At 44.4% G+C, this 22117-nt stretch overlaps 1 protein-coding gene across 5 annotated transcripts in view; it reads left to right on the top strand.

Annotated features, from left to right (window-relative positions):
- Positions 1-22117, top strand: part of LOC139559424 (adenylate cyclase type 2-like) — an 88812-nt gene that overhangs the window by 60198 nt on the left and 6497 nt on the right. For 4 of the 5 annotated variants that reach the window (XM_071375444.1, XM_071375443.1, XM_071375445.1 and 1 more), the window contains 4 exons: positions 8141-8325; positions 14969-15053; positions 20751-20909; positions 21857-22003. In XM_071375444.1, coding sequence (XP_071231545.1) covers positions 8141-8325; positions 14969-15053; positions 20751-20909; positions 21857-22003 — 576 coding nt within the window. The other variant, XM_071375448.1, reaches the window with a different exon arrangement.

The raw sequence follows: 22117 nt of genomic DNA, 5'->3' as shown, positions 1-22117 counted from the left end.
GATGTAGACAGACCTGGACGTAAGAACTTACATGTAACGAAGAACGCACGAACAGGAAAAATGACTACACAAAACGAACGAACGGACAAACAAACCGAAACAGTCCCGTGTGGCGCAACATAGACACAGACACAGGAGACAACCACCCACAACAAACAATGTGCAACCACCTACCTTAATATGGTTCTCAATCAGAGGAGATGAAAACCACCTGCCTCTAATTGAGAACCATATCAGGTCACCCATTAACCAACATAGAAACACATAACATAGAATGCCCACCCACACTCACGCCCTGACCGACTAACACATACAAAAACAAGTCAGGAACGTGACATAACCCCCCCTCAAGGTGCATACTCCGGACGCACCACCAAAAGTCTAGGGGAGGGTCTGGGTGGGCATCTGACCACGGTGGTGGCTCAGGCTCTGGGCGAGGTCCCCACCCCACCATAGTCAATCCCAGCTTCCGTATCCCCCTCCGAATGACCACCCTCCTATTCAACCCACCTAAATTAAGGGGCAACACCGAGATAAGGGGCAGAACCGGGATAAGGGGCAGCTCCGGACTGAAGGACTGCAGCTCCGGACTGAAGGACTGCAGCTCCGGACTGAAGGACTGCAGCTCCGGACTGAAGGACTGCAGCTCCGGACTGAAGGACTGCAGCTCCGGACTGAAGGACGGCAGCTCCGGACTGAAGGACGGCAGCTCCGGACTGAGGGGCAGCACCGGGACAAGGGGCAGCACCGGGACAAGGGGCAGCACCGGGACAAGGGGCAGCTCCGGACTGAGGGACGGCAGCTCCGGACTGAGGGACGGCAGCTCCGGACTGAGGGACGGCAGCTCCGGACTGAGGGACGGCAGCTCCGGACTGAGGGACGGCAGCTCCGGACTGGCTGACGGCTCTGGCTGGTCATGGCTGGCTGACGGCTCTGGCTGGTCATGGCTGGCTGACGGCTCTGTCTGGTCATGGCTGGCTGACGGCTCTGGCTGGTCATGGCTGGCGGACGGCTCTGGCTGGTCATGGCTGGCGGACGGCTCTGGCTGATCCTGGCTGGCGGACGGCTCTGGCTGATCCTGGCTGGCGGACGGCTCTGGCTGATCCTGGCTGGCGGACGGCTCTGGCTGATCCTGGCTGGCGGACGGCTCTGGCTGATCCTGGCTGGCGGACGGCTCTGGCTGATCCTGGCTGGCGGACGGCTCTGGCTGATCCTGGCTGGCGGACGGCTCTGGCTGATCTTGGCTGGCGGACGGCTCTGGCTGATCCTGGCTGGCGGACGGCTCTGGCTGATCCTGTCTGGCGGAAGGCTCTGGCTGCTCCTGTCTGACGGAAGGCTCTAGCGGCTCCTGTCTGGCGGTAGGCTCTAGCGGCTCCTGTCTGGCGGACGGCTCTGAAGGCTCATGGCAGACGGGCGGCTTTGCAGGCTCAGTACAGACGGGCGGCTTTGAAGGCTCAGTACAGACGGGCAGTTCATGCGGCGCTTGGCAGATGGACAGCTCAGACGGCGTTGGGCAGACGGGCAGTTCAGGCGCCGTTGGGCAGACGGGCAGTTCAAGCGCCGTTGGGCAGACGGGCAGTTCAGGCGCCGTTGGGCAGACGGGCAGTTCAGGCGCCGCTGGGCAGACGGGCAGTTCAGGCGCCGCTGGGCAGACGGGCAGTTCAGGCGCCGCTGGGCAGACGGGCAGTTCAGGCGCCGCTGGGCAGACGGCAGACTCTGGCCGGCTGAGACGCACTGTAGGCCTGGTGCGTGGTACCGGAACTGGAGGTACCGGGCTAAGGACACGCACCATCAGGCTAGTGCGGGGAACAACAACAGGGCACACTGGACTCTCAAGGCGTACTATAGGCCTGGTGCGTGGTACCGGCACTGGTGGTACCGGGCTGAGGGCACGCACATCAGGGCGAGTACAGGGAGAAGGAACAGTGCGTACAGGGCTCTGGAGACGCACAGGAGGCTTGATGCGTGGTGCTGGAACTGGAGGCACTGGGCTGGAGACACGCACCACAGGGAGAGTGCGTGGAGGAGGAACAGGGCTCTGGAGACGCACAGGAAGCCTGGTGCGTGGTGTAGGCACTGGTGGTACTGGGCTGGAGCGGGGAGGTGGCGCCGGAAATACCGGACCGTGCAGGCGTACTGGCTCCCTTGAGCATTGAGCCTGCCCAACCTTACCTGGTTGAATGCTCCCCGTCGCCCGACCAGTGCGGGGAGGTGGAATAACCCGCACCGGGCTATGTAGGCGAACCGGGGACACCATGCGTAAGGCTGGTGCCATGTATGCCGGCCCGAGGAGACGCACTGGAGACCAGACGCGTTGAGCCGGCTTCATGGCACCTGGCTCAATGCCCAATCTAGCCCTACCAGTGCGGGGAGGTGGAATAACCCGCACCGGGCTATGAACACGTACAGGAGACACCGTGCGCTCTACTGCGTAACACGGTGTCTGCCCGTACTCCCGCTCTCCACGGTTAGCCTGGGAAGTGGGCGCAGGTCTCCTACCTGCCCTCGGCCCACTACCTCTTGGCCCACTACCTCTTAGCTCCCCCCCAAGAAAGTTTTGGGGTTTCTTCACGGGCTTCCAGCCACGTCTCCTTGCTGCCTCCTCATACCACCGCTCTTGGGCTCTCGCTGCCTCCATCTCCTCACGAGCGCGGCGATATTCCCCAATGTGAGCCCAGTGTCCTTTTCCCTCCAATACTTCATCCCATGTCCAGGATTCCTGTTTCGTGGACCACTGTTCGTGGTCCCGCTGCTTGGTCCGGGTTAGGTGGGTGGTTCTGTAACGGGTGTTCTCCTCCTCTTCGTCTGAAGAGGAGGAGCAGGGATTCGACCAAAACGCAGCGTTGTGAAATGCCATTATATTTATTTAAACAAGACAAAAAACGAACTATACATGAAATATAAACAAAATAACAAAACCGATGTAGACAGACCTGGACGTAAGAACTTACATGTAACGAAGAACGCACCAACAGGAAAAATGACTACACAAAACGAACGAACGGACAAACAAACCGAAACAGTCCCGTGTGGCGCAACATAGACACAGACACAGGAGACAACCACCCACAACAAACAATGTGCAACCACCTACCTTAATATGGTTCTCAATCAGAGGAGATGAAAACCACCTGCCTCTAATTGAGAACCATATCAGGTCACCCATTAACCAACATAGAAACACATAACATAGAATGCCCACCCACACTCACGCCCTGACCGACTAACACATACAAAAACAACAGAAAACAGGTCAGGAACGTGACACACGAGACTCCCAGTTACACAACAAATGTTCTTTTTGTTCGATAAATATTACTTTTATAACAAAAAAACGCCATTTGGGTTGCGCGTTATGTTCAGAAAACCAAAGCCTCGTTCCGTTCGACGAAAATTCCAAAAAGTATCCGTAATGGTCGTAGAAACATGTCAAATGTTTTTTATAATCAATCCTCAGGTTGTTTTTAACAAACATAATCGATAATAATTCAACCGGACCGTAACCTATTCAATAAGAGAGAAAAAGAAAATGGAGAGCTACCCTCTCGCGCGCAGGAACTAATCAGAGGACACCTGACTAGTTTTGAAATATCTCGCTCATTTTTCAAAATAAAAGCCTGAAACTATGTCTAAAGCCTGGTACAGCCTGAGGAAGCCATTGGAAAAAGGAATCTGGTTGATACCCCTTTAAATGGAAGAAAGACGGGCCAGGAAACAGATTTAAAAAATAATAATAATCACTTCGGGTTAGATTTTCTCAGGTTTTCGCCTGCAGAATCAGTTTTGTTATACTCACAGACAATATTTTGACAGTTTTGGAAACTTTGGAGTGTTTTCTATCCCAATTTGTAAATTATATGCATATTCTACGATCTGGACCTGAGAAATAGTCCGTTTACCTTGGGAACGTTATTTAAAAAATATAAAAAATCTGACCCCTAGCGTCAAGAGGTTAACCAGGGCCACAAAAGTAATGTTTGTTAACATTGTCTATCAATAAACATTGCGTTACATCAATCACAATCAATCAGTGTGTGTGTGTGTGTGTGTGTGTGTGCGTGCGTGCGTGCGTGCGTGCGTGCGTGCGTGCGTGCGTGAGTGCGTGCGTGCGTGTGTGTGGCTGTAGACTTTTTTCACAGTGGACTACAAGAGATGACAGAGAACAGAGAGACACTATGCTACTATCAATGTGTCATTGTGATACAGAGGGATCTAGAAGTGGCCTGGCTGTTGACTTGGATAGTATCTCAATAGTCTGAAGTCTCCTCTCCTTGTCTCATCTCCTTCATCCCAGGAGTCCAAAGTAGTTGAAGTTCATGGGAGGTTGGCTTGCATCTGGTGTGCTGTAGCAACTGTGTTTTCCCCTCAATTGCATTTGAATTACTCGCACGACAGCCCTAGGCTTCCTGCCTTGCTTTACACACTTCACACATATTCACTTGCTCCTAGCTACGTCTGAGGCAAGATGATCTCTGTCTGTTAGAAACAAAAACCTCTGTCGTCCTGAGATTGAGTATTGACATAGTGTTTGTTATCAGCACTAGAGAGCAGCCTTGGTGACTAGGGCTCAGGAAGCTTATTACTGATGTTTTACGCCTCAAGGAACTCATAAACCAACTGAAACAAATGAATGAACCGATCCAGTCCATTGTACCATCTTTCAGACACAGTTTTCCTTCTTATTTTTCATGTTCTGTGTACAAGTTTATTCAATAGTTAACAGTAATATTTTACACATCATTACCCTCCTCCATAGTGTCCAACACCTCAATCTTATCCCCCTATTTACTAAATAGACGTTCTTATAGACCCATTTCTTTTGAATAATTGTTGTTTTCTACTTTTCACATGTCTAATACATGTGACCCTGTAGCCATTCACAGCCCACAATCTGATTTAATGTGGCCCCCACTTCTAGTTCAGGCTAAGCCTTCATTTACACACACCTCTCTTTGTCATTAGTCTTGACTGGGAGCCAATTCCCTCTATTATCTGCATTAGTACTATTTCTTTCTTTTTTCTCTCTTTTCTTTTCACATACACCCCTCTCTTTGCTAATAGCCCGGACCCATGTCTCCAATCTTCTAAATGTAATGGTGTTTACCCTACTGCATAGCGGCCTCTATAAGTCAGCCAGTAATAGCTAGTCCTGATTCACTGCTCTCCACAGGCTCAGTTAGTCTTCCTTTCTTCCGTTCTTTCTTTCTTTCCCTCTTAATTGCTGTTCCTTCCTTCCTTCCTTCCTTCCTTCCTTCCTTCCTTCCTTCCTTCCTTCCTTCCTTCCTTCCTTCCTTCCTTCCTTCCTTCCTTCCTTCCTTCCTTCCTTCCTACCTACCTACCTACAGTGGGGCAAAAAAGTATTTAGTCAGCCACCAATTGTGCAAGTTCTCCCACTTAAAAAGATGAGAGAGGCCTGTAATTCTCATCAACTTCAACTATGACAGACAAAATGATAAATAAATCCAGAAAATCACATTGTAGGATTTTTTATGAATTTATTTGCAAATTATGGTGGAAAATAAGTATTTGGTCAATAACAAAAGTTTATCTCAATACTTTGTTATACCCTTTGTTGGCAATGACAGAGGTCAAACGTTTTCTGTAAGTCTTCACAAGGTTTTCACACACTGTTGCTGGTATTTTGGCCCATTCCTCCATGCAGATCTCCTCTAGAGCAGTGATGTTTTGGGGCTGTTGCTGGGCAACACGGACTTTCAACTCCCTCCAAAGATTTTCTATGGGGTTGAGATCTGGAGACTGGCTAGGCCACTCCAGGACCTTGAAATGCTTCTTACGAAGCCACTCCTTCGTTGCCCGGGCGGTGTGTTTGGGATCATTGTCATGCTGAAAGACCCAGCCACGTTTCATCCTCAATGCCCTTGCTGATGGAAGGAGGTTTTCACTCAAAATCTCACGATACATGGCCCCATTCATTCTTTCCTTTACACGGATCAGTCGTCCTGGTCCCTTTGCAGAAAAACAGCCCCAAAGCATGATGTTTCCACCCCCATGCTTCACAGTAGGTATGGTGTTCTTTGGATGCAACTCAGCATTCTTTGTCCTCCAAACACGACGAGTTGAGTTTTTACCAAAAAGTTATATTCTGGTTTCATCTGACCATATGACATTCTCCCAATCTTCTTCTGGATCATCCAAATGCTCTCTAGCAAACTTCAGACGGGCCTGGACATGTACTGGCTTAAGCAGGGGGACACGTCTGGCACTGCAGGATTTGAGTCCCTGGCGGCGTAGTGTGTTACTGATGGTAGGCTTTGTTACTTTGGTCCCAGCTCTCTGCAGGTCATTCACTAGGTCCCCCCGTGTGGTTCTGGGAATTTCTTGTGTTCCTGTGATCATTTTGACCCCACGGGGTGAGATCTTGCGTGGAGCCCCAGATCGAGGGAGATTATCAGTGGTCTTGTATGTCTTCCATTTCCTAATAATTGCTCCCACAGTTGATTTCTTCAAACCAAGCTGCTTACCTATTGCAGATTCAGTCTTCCCAGCCTGGTGCAGGTCTACAATTTTGTTTCTGGTGTCCTTTGACAGCTCTTTGCTCTTGGCCATAGTGGAGTTTGGAATGTGACTGTTTGAGGTTGTGGACAGGTGTCTTTTATACTGATAACAAGTTCAAACAGGTGTCATTAATACAGGTAACGAGTGGAGGACAGAGGAGCCTCTTAAAGAAGAAGTTACAGGTCTGTAAGAGCCAGAAATCTTGCTTGTTTGTAGGTGACCAAATACTTATTTTCCACCATAATTTGCAAATAAATTCATTAAAATCCTACAATGTGATTTTCTGGATTTTATTTTCTCATTTTGTCTGTCATAGTTGAAGTGTACCTATGAAGAAGATTGGGAGAATGTCATATGGTCAGATGAAACCAGAATATAACTTTTTGGTAAAAACTCAACTCGTCGTGTTTGGAGGACAAAGAATGCTGAGTTGCATCCAAAGAACACCATACCTACTGTGAAGCATGGGGGTGGAAACATCATGCTTTGGGGCTGTTTTTCTGCAAAGGGACCAGGACGACTGATCCGTGTAAAGGAAAGAATGAATGGGGCCATGTATCGTGAGATTTTGAGTGAAAACCTCCTTCCATCAGCAAGGGCATTGAGGATGAAACGTGGCTGGGTCTTTCAGCATGACAATGATCCCAAACACACCGCCCGGGCAACGAAGGAGTGGCTTCGTAAGAAGCATTTCAAGGTCCTGGAGTGGCCTAGCCAGTCTCCAGATCTCAACCCCATAGAAAATCTTTGGAGGGAGTTGAAAGTCCGTGTTGCCCAGCAACAGCCCCAAAACATCACTGCTCTAGAGGAGATCTGCATGGAGGAATGGGCCAAAATACCAGCAACAGTGTGTGAAAACCTTGTGAAGACTTACAGAAAACGTTTGACCTCTGTCATTGCCAACAAAGGGTATATAACAAAGTATTGAGATAAACTTTTGTTATTGACCAAATACTTATTTTCCACCATAATTTGCAAATAAATTCATAAAAAATCCTACAATGTGATTTTCTGGATTTATTTCTCATTTTGTCTGTCATAGTTGAAGTTGATGAGAATTACAGGCCTCTCTCATCTTTTTAAGTGGGAGAACTTGCACAATTAGTGGCTGACTAAATACTTTTTTGTCCCACTGTACCTACCTACCTACCTACCTACCTACCTACCTACCTACCTACCTACCTACCTACCTACCTACCTACTTACTCTCCCATTGCCCTGTGTTGGCCCAGCTCTCCCCTAACGGACCATAATACTTCCTAGCCAAAGACCATTCAGTGACGTGATACTGAGCACATAAAGAGCAATATTCCCTTTTTATAGGACACGATATACGATGTCCATTATAGTTTTGAGGGAAAGATGTTGACTGGACATTTTTGTGAGGAAATGTTGTTATGGCTTGCTATTCATTAAGTGGAGTATAGTCTGCAGTTTGACTCTCTCCATCTTTCTATATCATCTCAAAAGATGAAATATAACATCTCTCTGAGATTTTTTATCAACTTACCTTATCCTTCTTTCTCCCTCCTCTTTCTCCCTCTCTTCTCTCTGTCCCTCTCTTCTCTCTTCTCTCTCCTCCCTCCCACATCCTCTCTCTCTCTCTGTCTGTCTCTCTCTGTAGTATTTTATCTACTGTTGTATCCTGGGTCTGGTGTCGTGTTCTGTGTTCCTGAGGATCAACTATGAGCTGAAGATGGTTGTAATGTTAGTTGCCATGGTGATCTACAACATCATCATCCTCCAGACACATGCCCCCCTGCTGGACGGATACAGTACTGCACTCTACAGCACACAGACACTGGACAGGTACACACACACACACACACACACACACACACACACACACACACACACACACACACACACACACACACACACACACACACACACACACACACACACACACACACACACACACACACACACACACACACACACACACACACACACACACTCACACACACACACACACACACACACACACACACACACACACACGGAGAGAGAACAGGTTAGAGAGACAGCGTTCCTTTTATGAAAACCCTGGTGTTAAACATAGTGCAGAAGCCAGAGATACACAGCCTTTAGGGAATGACTGTGGAAGTGTGTAGGGTAGAGAGATGGGCAAGCACACCAGTGTTAATTTTGACACTCTTTTTTAGATTTAAATAGTCTAGTCTTAGTCATTTTGGCAAAAATATAATTTGAATAATGATTTAGTCTAGTTATTGTCAAAATGACGAAAACAGTGGGCCAGTAGTCATATTTTAATCACATCACATTTGTATTGCCTCATTAACCTATACTAAACATAAATCACTGACTTCTATGTGTACAAACATACATAGCCTTGTACTGTCAACATATTTTTCTGCATAAAATCCTATCGCATTATTTTCTTCCCAACGGCCAAATTGACAGAAGAACATAATACTCTGCAGCAGATCAAAAACTTCTGTCTAACATGCTGTCTAGTGCCTCCAACTGTTTCAGTGGCTCCAGCACCTGATTTGTTGTCACCTATTTTTATCTGCGGGGTTATAATTCACCTTATAAAGTCATTAACTGTGCTTCAGACTGTGTAATAGAACACTGAGATGGTAGGCTGTTCAATAAATACTGTTTTCATCTAACATGTCCAAGCAGGAATGCATGGTTCAATATATGTTGATGTGCAACCTAATCCAGTGATTGTCATGAATTGTGAGTTGACAATAGGCTATTGGTTTTATATTTTACTGTTAAAATAGGGCTCTAGAATTTCCTGAAATGTTTTGTTCAATAGAGATGGTTTTGACTACATCTTTATGTGCTCTAATTTTGGGCTTATACACCACATGAGGAAGTGAAAACTCAAAACACATTAGCTGGATTGCTAACACTAACTATAATACCCACTGCTAGTAGTCATGTATTAATTAACATTAAAAGTAATGCCCTAAAAAGCTTTTCAGTTGTAGCCCTACTACCCTGTGCACTCGCAATGGCCGATGGGTAATTGCGCATTTCGCGTGCTTTGATATGCTTATAGCCATATCAAATATCTTGGTTGTAAAATAATTGCTGTTGACCTCAATATTAAGGGATGACAAATAAAAAGTATACCCACAGAAAGCTGAGAACAAAAGTAGCTTCTCCCAAAGCTATGTATTTCCCGTAATTGGATTTTGAAATGTTATGCATTTTTTCTCTCTCCCAAAGAGCACATCAAGTGGCTCGCTCAACAGCAGCAGGTCCCTGTGGAACAGGCCCAGGGGCTGTGCAGACACTTTCATTACAGGAATCATGAGGATAATGTACTTTACTGTTTGACCAAATCATGGTTTTAGCAACCCAAAAAATAGGATGTTTAGAAACTTTTGAGTGTGCAATTAGAAATTTTACCTGCACAGCCAAGTGAAAGGTTTGCAAAATACTACTAAATAATTGCAATCTGGAGCCCTTCCCCTTGAAATACTGTAGTTATATTTTTTATCAAAGTTGTGTCTTAAGTAGTGGTCTGATAGGTTGCAGCAAACTACTAGCTAGCATTATCAATCTGTTATTAGCCTAGCTGAGCATATATATTGCGATTGATTGCTTGATTGCTTGATTTATTAGACCATTTTTAAAATGCATAAATAAGGGCGCTCCAGCCGGTGACGCCTCCACATACTATTTAAGAAAATCATCAAGGATAACACAATAAAGCTTAAAAGCTTATTTCCATTGTGGTCCTTTTGAAGATGGAAGGGGGAGGGGGAAGGGAGGATGCAACAAGGTATTGTATTGGCAACAGACAATGACAGACAAAATTGTTGTTTGTTTCAATAAATTAGCTAATTAGTACAATTCCATTTCCTGATAAACAACATTGGACAGGTACAGCTCCCTTGTCTCACATACCCCTAATATATAAATCAATCCTGAATATAAAACAATCAATCCATAATATATATAAGACAATCACAATAGGCACCAAAAGGCAGACCATATGCTATCCCGGGCATTTTCTTCTCACCCTTCTACTAGAGTCTTACGACTCACTTTGGAGACATGCCACTATTTAGCCGTTTTTTCAGTGAGAACTTTAAACTACTTTTAGAGGTTGTACATTTCAAATTCTTCGGAAGAATAGTATAAAAAAGTTTATTTCCCCATACCACTTCTAAATCTAAAAGGAACAGCGTCAGTTTCTCTTTTAGTGGAATAGTTGTGGTTATCCTGTACCAAGTTAAAGTAGTTATATACACTACCGTTCAAGTTTGGGGTCACTTAGACATGTCCTGGTTTTTGAAAGAAAAGCACATTTTTTGTCCATTAAAATAACATCAAATTGATCAGAAATACAGTGTAGACATTGTTCATGTTGTAAATGACTATTCTAGCTGGAAACGGCAGATTTTTTATGGAATATCGACATAGGTGTACAGAGGCCCATTATCAGCAACCATTACTCCTGTGTTCCAATGGCACATTGTGTTAGCTAATCCAAGTTTATCATTTTAAAAAGGCTAATTGATCATTAGAAAACCCTTTTGCAAATATGTTATCACAGCTGAAAACTGTTGTTCTGATTAAAGAAGCAATACAACTGTCCTTCTTTAGACTAGTTGAGTATCTGGAGCATCAGCATTTCTGGGTTCGATTACAGGCTCAAAATGGCCAGAAACAGGACTTTCTTCGGAAACTCGTCAGTCTATTTTTGTTCTGAGAAATGAAGGCTATTCCACATGAGAAATTGGCAAGAAACTGAATATCTCGTACAACGCTTTGTACTACTCCCTTCAGAGAAGAGCGCAAACTGTCTCTAACTAAAATAGAAAGAGGAGTGGGAGGCCCCGGTGCACAACTGAGCAAGAGGACAAATACATTAGAGTGTCTAGTTTGAGAAACAGACGCCTCACAAGTCCTCAACTGGCAGCTTCATTAAATAGTACCAGCAAACACCAGTCTCAATGTCAACAGTGAAGAGTCGACTCTGGGATGCTGGCCTTCTAGGCAGAGTTCCTCTGTCCAGTGTCTGTGTTCTTTTGCCCATCTTTCTTTTTATTGGCCAGTATCCTGGAGTCGCCTCTTCACTGTTGACGTGAAGACTCTCTCCTCGACTTTGAGCCATCTAAGGCTTTCAAAGGGGGAATGGTCAAGATGTGTAATTGCTGGAAGTTTAAGAATAATCCTGACTAATTTGTTCTGAGATGTCTATTGTACCAGGAAGAGCACACATTGTCAAAGTGGTGCTGAACAAGAGCCCCAGCCAATGTCCCCCATTGCATTCTTATCCAGATATTTGGAGGTTCTTGACAGAAACCAAATTTTATGCTTTACTTTGCTTTTTTTTTGCCATGCTCTCACCTGTCAGGTGGTTATCTAGCACACGTAACCAAGATAATTAACAGTCTTATGCTGTGACTACTATGTCACCTACTACCACCTTAAAATCATGGGATTTCCTGTTTCACTTTGGACCTGAACAAGATGGTCATTTACTGACATTCAGAAGTTCATCACTGAGGGCTTTCTCAACCACATTTAGTTTTTGTGGGAAACCAACAGAGCAGAATCATCTGCATAGAGGAAAAGGTCACAGGCAGATTTCTGATCATTTATATACAACAGAAAGATGATGTCTCTTGAGGTCAGAGGTATTTTTCCCCATCAACTTGTGGGTGTAAACACTGTCTTCTTCTGTGGAAATGTTGCATTTGGTCTTTTTTGAATCTACACAATAAAATGGGTCAAAACATTGGCCCTTTTTTGTATTATATCCCCATTTTTCTCCCCAATTTCGATTTTGTCTCATCGCTGTAACTCCCCAACGGCTCGGGAGGCGAAGGTCCAGTCAAGCGTCCACCGAAACAAGACCCGAAAAAAATGCGCTTCTTAACACCCGTACGCTTAACCCGGAAGCCAGCTGCAGCAATGTGTCAGAAGATATACCGTTCAACTGACGACCGAGGTCAGCCTGCAGGCGCCTGCCCGACACAAAGGAGTCGCTAGAGCGTGATGAGCCAAGTAAATGCTGGGCCAATTGTGTGCCGCTCTATGGGACTCCCGATCACGGCCGGTTGTGATACAGCCTAGGATTGAACCCAGGTCTGTAGTGATGCCTCTAGCACTGTGATGCAGTGCCTTAGACCGCTGTGCCACTCAGGAGGCCCCATCTCCCCTTTTTCTTCCGGGAGAGTAGCCATGGAGAGTATTCCTTATTTCCATCAATGATTTGTTGCCGCTGTTGTGGCACCACACCGCCAAATTGCAAATAACACTGAAAATATCTCAATCTCTCCACAAACTGTCCAGTCCACTTACTACTCAGATTTTAGTCACAGAGATAATTTAGTCTCGTCTCGTTTTCGTCAACTCAAAAAACAAAACAAAATAATAATAATAATAATAATGTTGTTATAGTTTTTTTCTGGGTCTATTTATGTCACGTTCTGACCTTAGTTCCTGTTTTATGTCTTTATTTTGGTTTGGTCAGGGCGTGAGTTGGGGTGGGAATTCTATGTTGTTTTTCTATATTTTCCATTTCTATGTGTTTGGCCTGGTATGGTTCTCAATCAGGGGCAGCTGTCTATCGTTGTCTCTGATTGAGAGCCATACTTAGGTAGCCTGTTTTCCCCATTTTGGTTGTGGGTGATTCATTTCTGTTTAGTGTGTGTTGCACCTGACGGAGCTGTTTTCGGTTGTCACTTTGTTGTTTTTGTTTTGTTCAGTGTTCAGTCATTTTATTAAAAAGATGAACACTTACCACGCTGCACCTTTCTCCCGACGACAATCGTGACAATTTAGTCAGTTATCGTCTCCTCAATTGCCACTGAAAATATCACTATTTTAGTTGACGAAATTAGCACACATGCGCACACCAATAACATTGCATCCATAGCTGAAATGGTTGTTCCAGTTTAACCTCTTGAAGGGTTTAGGTGTCTTTTTAACAACTTTCCTAACCCTGACAGTCATTCCATCTGTTGGATATCCTAACTCTGGCTGGATTCCAATAGTAATTACACATCACTTTGAAAGCGAGCATAATATGAGTTGCAGGCCTGATGTGGCCTGTAAACCAGGAGTTTCCTAACACCACTGTGTTAGGGTAAAACTAGGCCATCAAAGTAAGGCCTTATGATATATGTATTGTCATATAGTTACATTTTAATTATGGCATTCCTCTAGGTACCTACTTGGTGAAAGCCACAGGCCTTTAAAAGGAAAGTCTCCGTCACTAACAAATACAGTCATGGGTGGTAACTCAGCAATTCACTCTGAAAAAAAGGCACCCTGGGAAGTACGCATATTAGACTTTACACCATACAGTGTTAAAACAACACACAAAAATTCCTGTAACATTACAGGTGTTAATTTCCTTCACTGGGAAACAGCATCCGCACTAAGCAAAGTGAGTCCAGTTTACTCTAAATCAAGTGTTATGTTTTACACTCTAGGTGTTGTGTATCACTCTACAGAAGAGTTATGCAAACATCACAATCAAGTTCATTTAAAAGGGGAACACTGCAATAGAGTTAAATCTTTAACACTTTCAAATATGTTATTTTAACACCAGCTCAGTGGGACTGTATATACTACTTCACTGAAAATAGTGTACATTTTACACTTTCTGAGTTAAATGTACACCATTGATTTTGCTGTGCGCACACATACATTTTTTAAACCTCCCGCTTTTGGCTGGATGTGTCAATGCGTAGTATATACATGCATCATTTATGAGCAGAATTACTGTCTTACCTCAATTAGCCATGAAATCCCTAGTTTGAAAGCAACTTTTTTTCTGGAAGCTGTGCTGCACAATTTTCCCCCAATACCAGTCAGCCCCCTAGCAATTTGAGTTCAACCAATGAGCTTCAGCCCCTTGCCATATGAGTGACAGCTAGTAAGAGGCTATCATGCACACACAGCTGAGTGAGAAAGAGAGCAATGATGTGGTGCACATATCTGCACATATGTGACATAGTGTGCAATTGTGAGCGCTACTTTCAGAACTACTGTCTAAAAGTATACAAAAGTACTGGAGAATCTCTTTAACACTGTTCCTTCCCTCTCTGTGATCTGTGTAATAATAGGCAAGAACTTATTAGGGAATGTCTGTCGAAGCAATATTCCTCTCAATTGTCAATCAAAAGTTGTCGCTATGGAATATAACTTTATTGCCGGGGTAATTGTTGCTGCGATCATGACTGACGTTCTATGATATTGGGTTTTTGTGTTGATAGAGTGGAATTGATTTTGCTGATATGAGTGACAGTTAAAGAAAGAGGGAGAGAAAGAGAGAGAGAGGGGGGGGGAAGAAAGAACAGAGGAGGAGATTCACTCCTGAGACCGATCAAGTTATTACATCTATAGAAAGTTGAGCTTTCAGATGGTGACAGACTAATTATTTTGTTGTTGTTCTTTCTTTCTTCTCTTTTTCTCTCTCTCTTTCTCGCTCTACTCATCCCTCTCTTCTCAGGCCAGGCATTCTAAAAGATCTGAAGACGATGGGTTCTGTTTCTCTCTTCATCTTCTTCATCACTCTACTGGTGTTAGCACGACAGGTACCTGTTATAGCTATGGAATAACCATGTAGTAACTATGTAATAGCTATGGAATAACCATGTAGTAACTATGTAATAGCTATGGAATAACCATGTAGTAACTATGTAATAGCTATGGAATAACCATGTAGTAACTATGTAATAGCTATGGAATAACCATGTAGTAACTATGTAATAGCTATGGAATAACCATGTAGTAACTATGTAATAGCTATGTACCTACTATGTAACAACTGACTTCTTCTGCCTGCTTCAGTGGTGGCAGGTGAAAATAGAATTCAGTAGTTCACACAGACGGAAGACAGAGAGAGAGAGCGGGGGGGGGGGGGGGGTTGTACGGTCTCTTCTTTGCGGCATGGGTAGGCCTGGGTGGGCCAATAGGAATAACATATAACTTTTCAAGCCAGCATAATGTAACTTGCAGGCCTGATGTGGCCTGATGTTATCATTTTAATGATAACATTAGCCTACAGTAGGACCTCACTTGGTGAAATCCACAGGACTGAACATTTTTAAATAACTAATTCAACAACCATGTCTTTGTCACTAACAAATACATTCATCCGTTGTAAATCTACAATTCACTCGAAAAGGCAAGGCATACTGGGAAATTATATTGGGTGTGGTTTAGTTGGGGCGTGGATTTCAATTATTTATTTTTGGCCACCTGTCAGTGGAGGTGTTGTACCAGTTTAAGTGGTCTATTGTTATGCTAATTAAAGTGAAAAGATACAGCCATTTTCATATATTTTGCATTGTATTGAGCCATCTTCTGTTTCTGAAGCATGAGGCAGAAACAGGAGAGGGGTCCCGATTGGCGCAACGGTCTAAGGCACTACATCCTAGGGTTCGATCCCACAGCTGGCTGTGACCGGGAGCCCCAAAGGTCGGCACCGTCCGGGTTTGAGAAAGGTTTGGCAGGGGAGGCTTTCCTTAGCTCATCATGCTCTAGCGACTCCTTGTGGTGGGCCGAGCGCCTGCAAGCTGACTTCAGTCGTCAGTTGAACAGTGTTTCCTCCGACACATTAGTGCGGCTGACTTCTGGGTTGAGCGAGCAGTGTGTTAAGAAGTAGGCGGCCAGTCGGGACATGTTTCAGAGGATGCATGTCTTGACCTTTGCCTCTCCTGAGCCCATTGAGGAGTTGCAGCATAAACAAGTGTTTAGAAATACCTCATTTACCATAAGTATTTAGACCCTTTTCTATGAGACTCGAAATTGAGCTCAGGTGCATCCTGTTTCCATTGATCTTCCTTGAGATGTTTCTACAACTTCATTCTACAATTGATTGGACGTCATTTGGAAAGGCACACACCTGTCTATATAAGGTCCCACGGGTGACAGTGCATGTCAGAGCAAATACCAAGCCATGAGGTCGAAGGAGTTGTCCATAGAACGCCGAAACAGGATTGTGTCGAGCCACAGATCTGGGGAAGGGTACCAAAAATGTCTGCAGCATTGAAGGTCCCCAAGAACACAGTGGCCTCCATCGTTCTTAAATGGAAGAAATTTCAAACCACCAAGACTCTTCCTAGAGCTGGCCGCCCGGCCAAACTGAGCAATCGGGGGAGAAGGGCCTTGGTCAGGGAGGTGACCAAGAACCAAATGGTCACTCTGACAGAGCTCTAAAGTTAACTGTGGAGACGGGAGAACCTTCCAGAAGGACAATCATCTCTGCAGCACTCCACCATTCCAGCCTTTATGGTAAAGTGGCCAGACGGAAGCCACTCCTCATTAACAGGCACATGACAGCTGCTTGGGGTTTGCCAAAAGGTACATAAAGACTCTCCGACCATGAGAAACAAGATTCTCTGGTCTGATGAAACCAAGATTGAACTCTTTGGCCTGAATGCCAAGCGTCATGTCTGGAGGAAACCTGGCACCATCCCTACGGTGAAGCATGGTGGTGGCAGCATCCAGGGGTGTAAAGTACTTAAATAAAAATACTTTAAAGTACTACTTAAGTATTTTTTGGGGTGTCTGTCCTTCACTACATTCCTAAAGAAAATAATGTACTTTTTACTCCATACGTTTCCCCTGACACCCAAAATTACTTGTTACATTTTGAATGCTTAGCAAGACAGAAAATGGTTCAATTCACACACTTATCAAGACAACATCCCTGGTCATCCGTACTGCCTCTGATCTGGCGGACTCACTAAACACAAATGCTTTGTTTGTAAATGATCTCTGAGTGTTGGAGTGTGCCCCAAGCTATCTGTAAATTAAAAAAACAAGAAAAGTGTGCCGTTTGGTTTGCTTAATATAGGGATTTTCTTTACTATTTGTACTTTTACCTTTACTTTTGATACTTAAGTATATTTAACACTGAATACTTTTAAACTTTTACTCAAGTAGAATTTTACTGGGTGACTTTCAATTTTACTTGAGTCATTTTATATCAAGGTATCTTTACTTTTACTCAAGTATGACAATTGGGTACTTTTTCCACCACTGGCAGCATCATGCTGTGGGAAAGTTTTTCAGCGCCAGGGACTGGGAGACTCGTCAGGATCGAGGTAAAGATGAACGAAGCAAAATACAGAGAGATCTTTGATGAAAACCTGCTTCAGAGCACACAGTCAAGACAAAACAGCAGTCTCTGAATGTCCTTGAGTGGCCCAGCCAGAGCGCGGACTTGAACTCGATCGAACATCTCTCAAGACACCTGAAAATAGCTGTGCAGCAACATTCCCCATCCAACCTGACAGAGCTTGAGAGGATCTGCAGAGAAGAATGGGAGAAACTCACCAAATACAGGTGTGGCAAGCTTGTAGCGTCATACCCAAGAAGACTGTAATCGCTGCCAAAGGTGCTTCAACAAAGTTTTTAGTAAATAATACTTACGGAAATGTGATATTTCAATATCTTTATTTTTTTTATCAATTTGAAAACATTTCTAAAAAACTGTTTTTGCTTTGTCATTATGGGGTATTATGTGTAATGGTTAAAAATGGTTTTAAAAAATTGTTAAAAATACTAAATTAGGTTTAATTGTCACTTGTTAAATCCACTTCAATTCGTGTAGATGAAGGAGAGGAGACAGGTTCATTATTAAAACTACCTCCATACTTATCTTCAGATGAGTCCCGTGACACTGCTGGGAGTCATCGAGCAAAACGGAGAACATCATCGTGTTTGTGAGAATCACCCCTATCCACAGTGGGGTCACATTAGTTTGTGGCCAAAACAGTTCAGATGCTACAAACAAAAGTTGCCACATTGACGGTTCCGTGGGGCTTGTAGGGGCCGTAGACCACCATCTTGTTCATGAGCATCTCATCTTTCCATAGAGTGGTCATATTAGTTTGCAGGTCAGACGTTTTCGTGAGAAGACCGACTTTCGGGATGTCTCATGGTCTGACAAACACCGCTGTATCTTGGCCACTTTCCACCACAGATATCTAGCTGAGAGATTTTGATGGGGATTTTTTTGTGTTATCTTACTTAGATTGACGCACCGGTGCAGCAATAGACTCTAGAGAAGGATTTTTAAGCCTTGAGACAATTGAGACATGAATTGTGTATGTGTGCCATTCCGAGGTTGAATGGCCAAGACAAAATATTTAAGTGCCTTAAAACGGGGTGTGGTAGTAGGTGCCAGGCTCACCGGTTTGAGTGTGTCAAAAACTGCAACGCTGCTGAGTTTTTCACAGTCAACAGTTTCCTGTGTGTATCAAAAATGGTCCACCACCAAAAGGACATCCAGCCAACTTGACACAACTGTGGGAAGCATTGGAGTCAACATGGGCCAGCTTTCGACACCTTGTAGAGTCCATGCCCTGACGAATTGAGGCTGTTCTAAGGGCAAAAGAGGGAGGTACAACTCAATATTAGGAAGGTGTTCCTAATGTTTTGTACACTAGTGTTAAAACACTTCCTAGTGTTAAAAATACTTTATAAGGTGTTATTGCATAACACCATTGGTGTAAACTACATGTACTATTGCATAACACTCAAAGTGTTAATTCCCTAACACTGACAAAGTGTAACATCATCAGCACTAAGAACAGTATTAATTTAACACTCAAAAGTGTGGACCCGTATAGACACTGGGCCAGTGTAGGGTATAGGGTACGCTTTCATGATAATTTAATGATTTTTGCTGGCCCTGGCATCAACAGATTTCTGCCTATGCCACTGCTCTGGGGTACCATCCATCACAGCTGTTCAGATTCAGATGTCCTGGAGAGTCTTGTGTACCCAAATATAACGTCCCCAGTGGACAAGAGCTGGCCCATACAGTTCCCCCTGTTGTCAAACTGGGTTATAGTCACCAGAAGGGTAGGGGCTGTGTTTGGGGATGACGCACATGTTTCATTTAATTGCAGTATTTGGTTAGCTGTATTTTAAAGGATTTTAAACTTTTTGCCTGTTTCTTTATTTTAAATCCTTTCTGGGGTTGTTAAATTGTCCTCCCTTGCAGCATCTGGCTGTAAACATGAGGTAATGAAGAACAGATGAATGATTAATTAATTAACCATCATTAGCTAGTTGCCTACTAAACAGCTAATACCACTGTTCCTGCCTGGCCTAGTTACTAGGCCTTCTCAACTCTTCACAAGGATGACCTAGCTAGCACCCACACACATGCATGCGTGCACGCACACACACTTACGTAGCCACTGGCCCACAGGTAGCCATAAACTCTAACACAGAACACACACACACGCACGCACGCACGCACGCACGCACGCACGCACGCACGCACGCACGCACGCACGCACGCACGCACGCACGCACGCACGCACGCACGCACGCACGCACGCACGCACGCACGCACGCACGCACGCACGCACGCACGCACGCACACACGCACGCACGCACGCACACACGCACACACACACACACACACACACACACACACACACACACACACACACACACACACACACACACACACACACACACACCGGGGCGTTTTGACCTTCATCTCGGCACCCGGCTGACCTATTTAGACGTGTTTAGAAGTCCCCCAGGTGTGGATAACCAATGAGAAACCAGCGCCTACTTTATGCTAATCAGGCTGGTGTTCAGCGCTCCCTGAAGCGAAGACAGCAACGCTGCTATCCTCTGCTTTAGTGTCTTATTACCAGAGCGTTCATTTCCCATGAATACAAAACATGCTCTGAAGGGTCAGTTGGTGAGATAGCATGCGTCCCAAATGGCACCCTAATCCCTATAATAGTTCACTAGTTTTGACCAGGGCCCTTGTCAAAAGTGGTGCACTATAGGGAAAAGATTGCCATTTTGGACGGAATCTCTTATTCCGCCTTTAGATTCTCTCAATGGGAGAGGGAGAAAAATATGGGGGAGAAAAATGCCAAAAGTATTATTTTCTTTTTCCATGTCGTTAAAGTTATGAGAATGTGAAGCAGTGACTCTCCAAGTGGACTATTCAAAAAAAAATCACTTTGAGAACAATGTGTTTGACCCATGTGTTCTGTTCTTCTCTTACATCGTTTCATAAGTATAGTGAGTAGTGAGTCAAGACCAGTCTCCTTTCAACTTGATAAGTTCAGCAAATTCCTGAAATTGTATCACCTACATTTACAGTAATAAAAGACCATCACATAGTTGGTGCTATTATTGGTAAACCTTTACTTAAGCGTAGTCATTTAAGAGAGTAAAATAAAATGATTTATTATTTACTTTATTACCACCGTATCTTTACTGTCTCTGTGTCCTCCTGTTAACAGAATGAATATTACTGTAGGTTGGACTTCCTGTGGAGGGACAAGTTCAAGAGAGAGTGTGAGGAGATCGAGACCATGGAGAACCTCAACAGGGTACTACTGGAGAACGTTCTACCTGCCCACGTTGCAGAACACTTCCTGGGACGCAACTGGAAGAACGAGGTGGGGCAGCAACGATTCACAGAACATAACCTTGAGAACTCAGAACCACAGAACAAAACTAATTCTTATTCTAGAACTCTTTCTGCTCGTCCCTGCTGTTCTGCCGCAATAGGCGAGACCAAAAAATTTGCCCCGCAAAACTAGAATAGTCCCAGTAAGCAGACGTATTTTCCTGACATTGAAGTTAGGTTCAATTTAGGTTCTGAATGAAAGGTGAAAAATAATTTCCGTATATTAAAAAATTTTAGGACGTTGAAAAGGCATATTCTCCGGACGTTGAAAAATACTTATTTTCCAGATGTTTAATTCAAGTTAATGTTCCGTTCTGAATGAAAGTTTTTTTTTCTTTTTTTTCTAGTCTTCTATGTTTGGGCCAAATCAAGGCTGGTCAAGACCGGACAAAATCTGAACCAAACATATCCGTGGATGTGGAAATCAAAGCCGGTCCGGATTTGCACCAAAAAAATAGGAACAAAAGGCGTCGGCGTCGGTCCGTGCTTACTGAGGTGTAGTCTACAGTGTTGTCTGAAATGGACTTTTATGAATGCCCATCTATGTGGTAAGCCTACTGTTTGTAAAATACAAAAAAAAGACATCCGGACAGGACCAAAAACAGACGTCCAAAAGACATTCGCTCGTGCTCATCTAAAAAGCCCTTATGCCACTGGTTCAGAGAAATTCTCATTGTTTTTGGGCAGAAATAAGTGAGGTTAATGTGTTGTTGTTGTAGGTGCGTCTTGGCCAGTTTAGCTCAGAAAATGCCGCCCTCGTCAATCTGCCACCATAGGTGGCCACCTTATCCTGCATAATGAGCGGGCCGGCCGTGTTTCTAGAAGACACAAAATAAATGCATTCTAGAACTAACTTTAGAACCACACATTCTAACCCTATTTTGGAATTGCACTGATCCATTCCACTGACCTGTGTCTGTGTGTTTGTTTCTCCAGGATCTGTACCACCAGTCGTATGAGTCGGTGTGTGTGATGTTCGCCTCCATCCCAGACTTTAAGGAGTTCTACACTGAGTCAGACGTCAACAAGGAGGGCCTGGAATGTCTCAGACTCCTCAACGAGATCATCGCTGACTTTGACGAAGTGAGTTACTCTGTCCTCATTGGTTTCTTATCACTTCTGTCACACATCTGTGTAGGAACAATAAGGAGGCCTGCATCCATTGTGACCATATCATATGTGTAGGTATGTACGGCA

The sequence above is a fragment of the Salvelinus alpinus genome, chromosome 29 (assembly GCF_045679555.1).
Source record: "Salvelinus alpinus chromosome 29, SLU_Salpinus.1, whole genome shotgun sequence".
NCBI classification, from domain to species: domain Eukaryota; kingdom Metazoa; phylum Chordata; class Actinopteri; order Salmoniformes; family Salmonidae; genus Salvelinus; species Salvelinus alpinus.
This window is presented reverse-complemented; position numbering and strand designations above follow the sequence as displayed.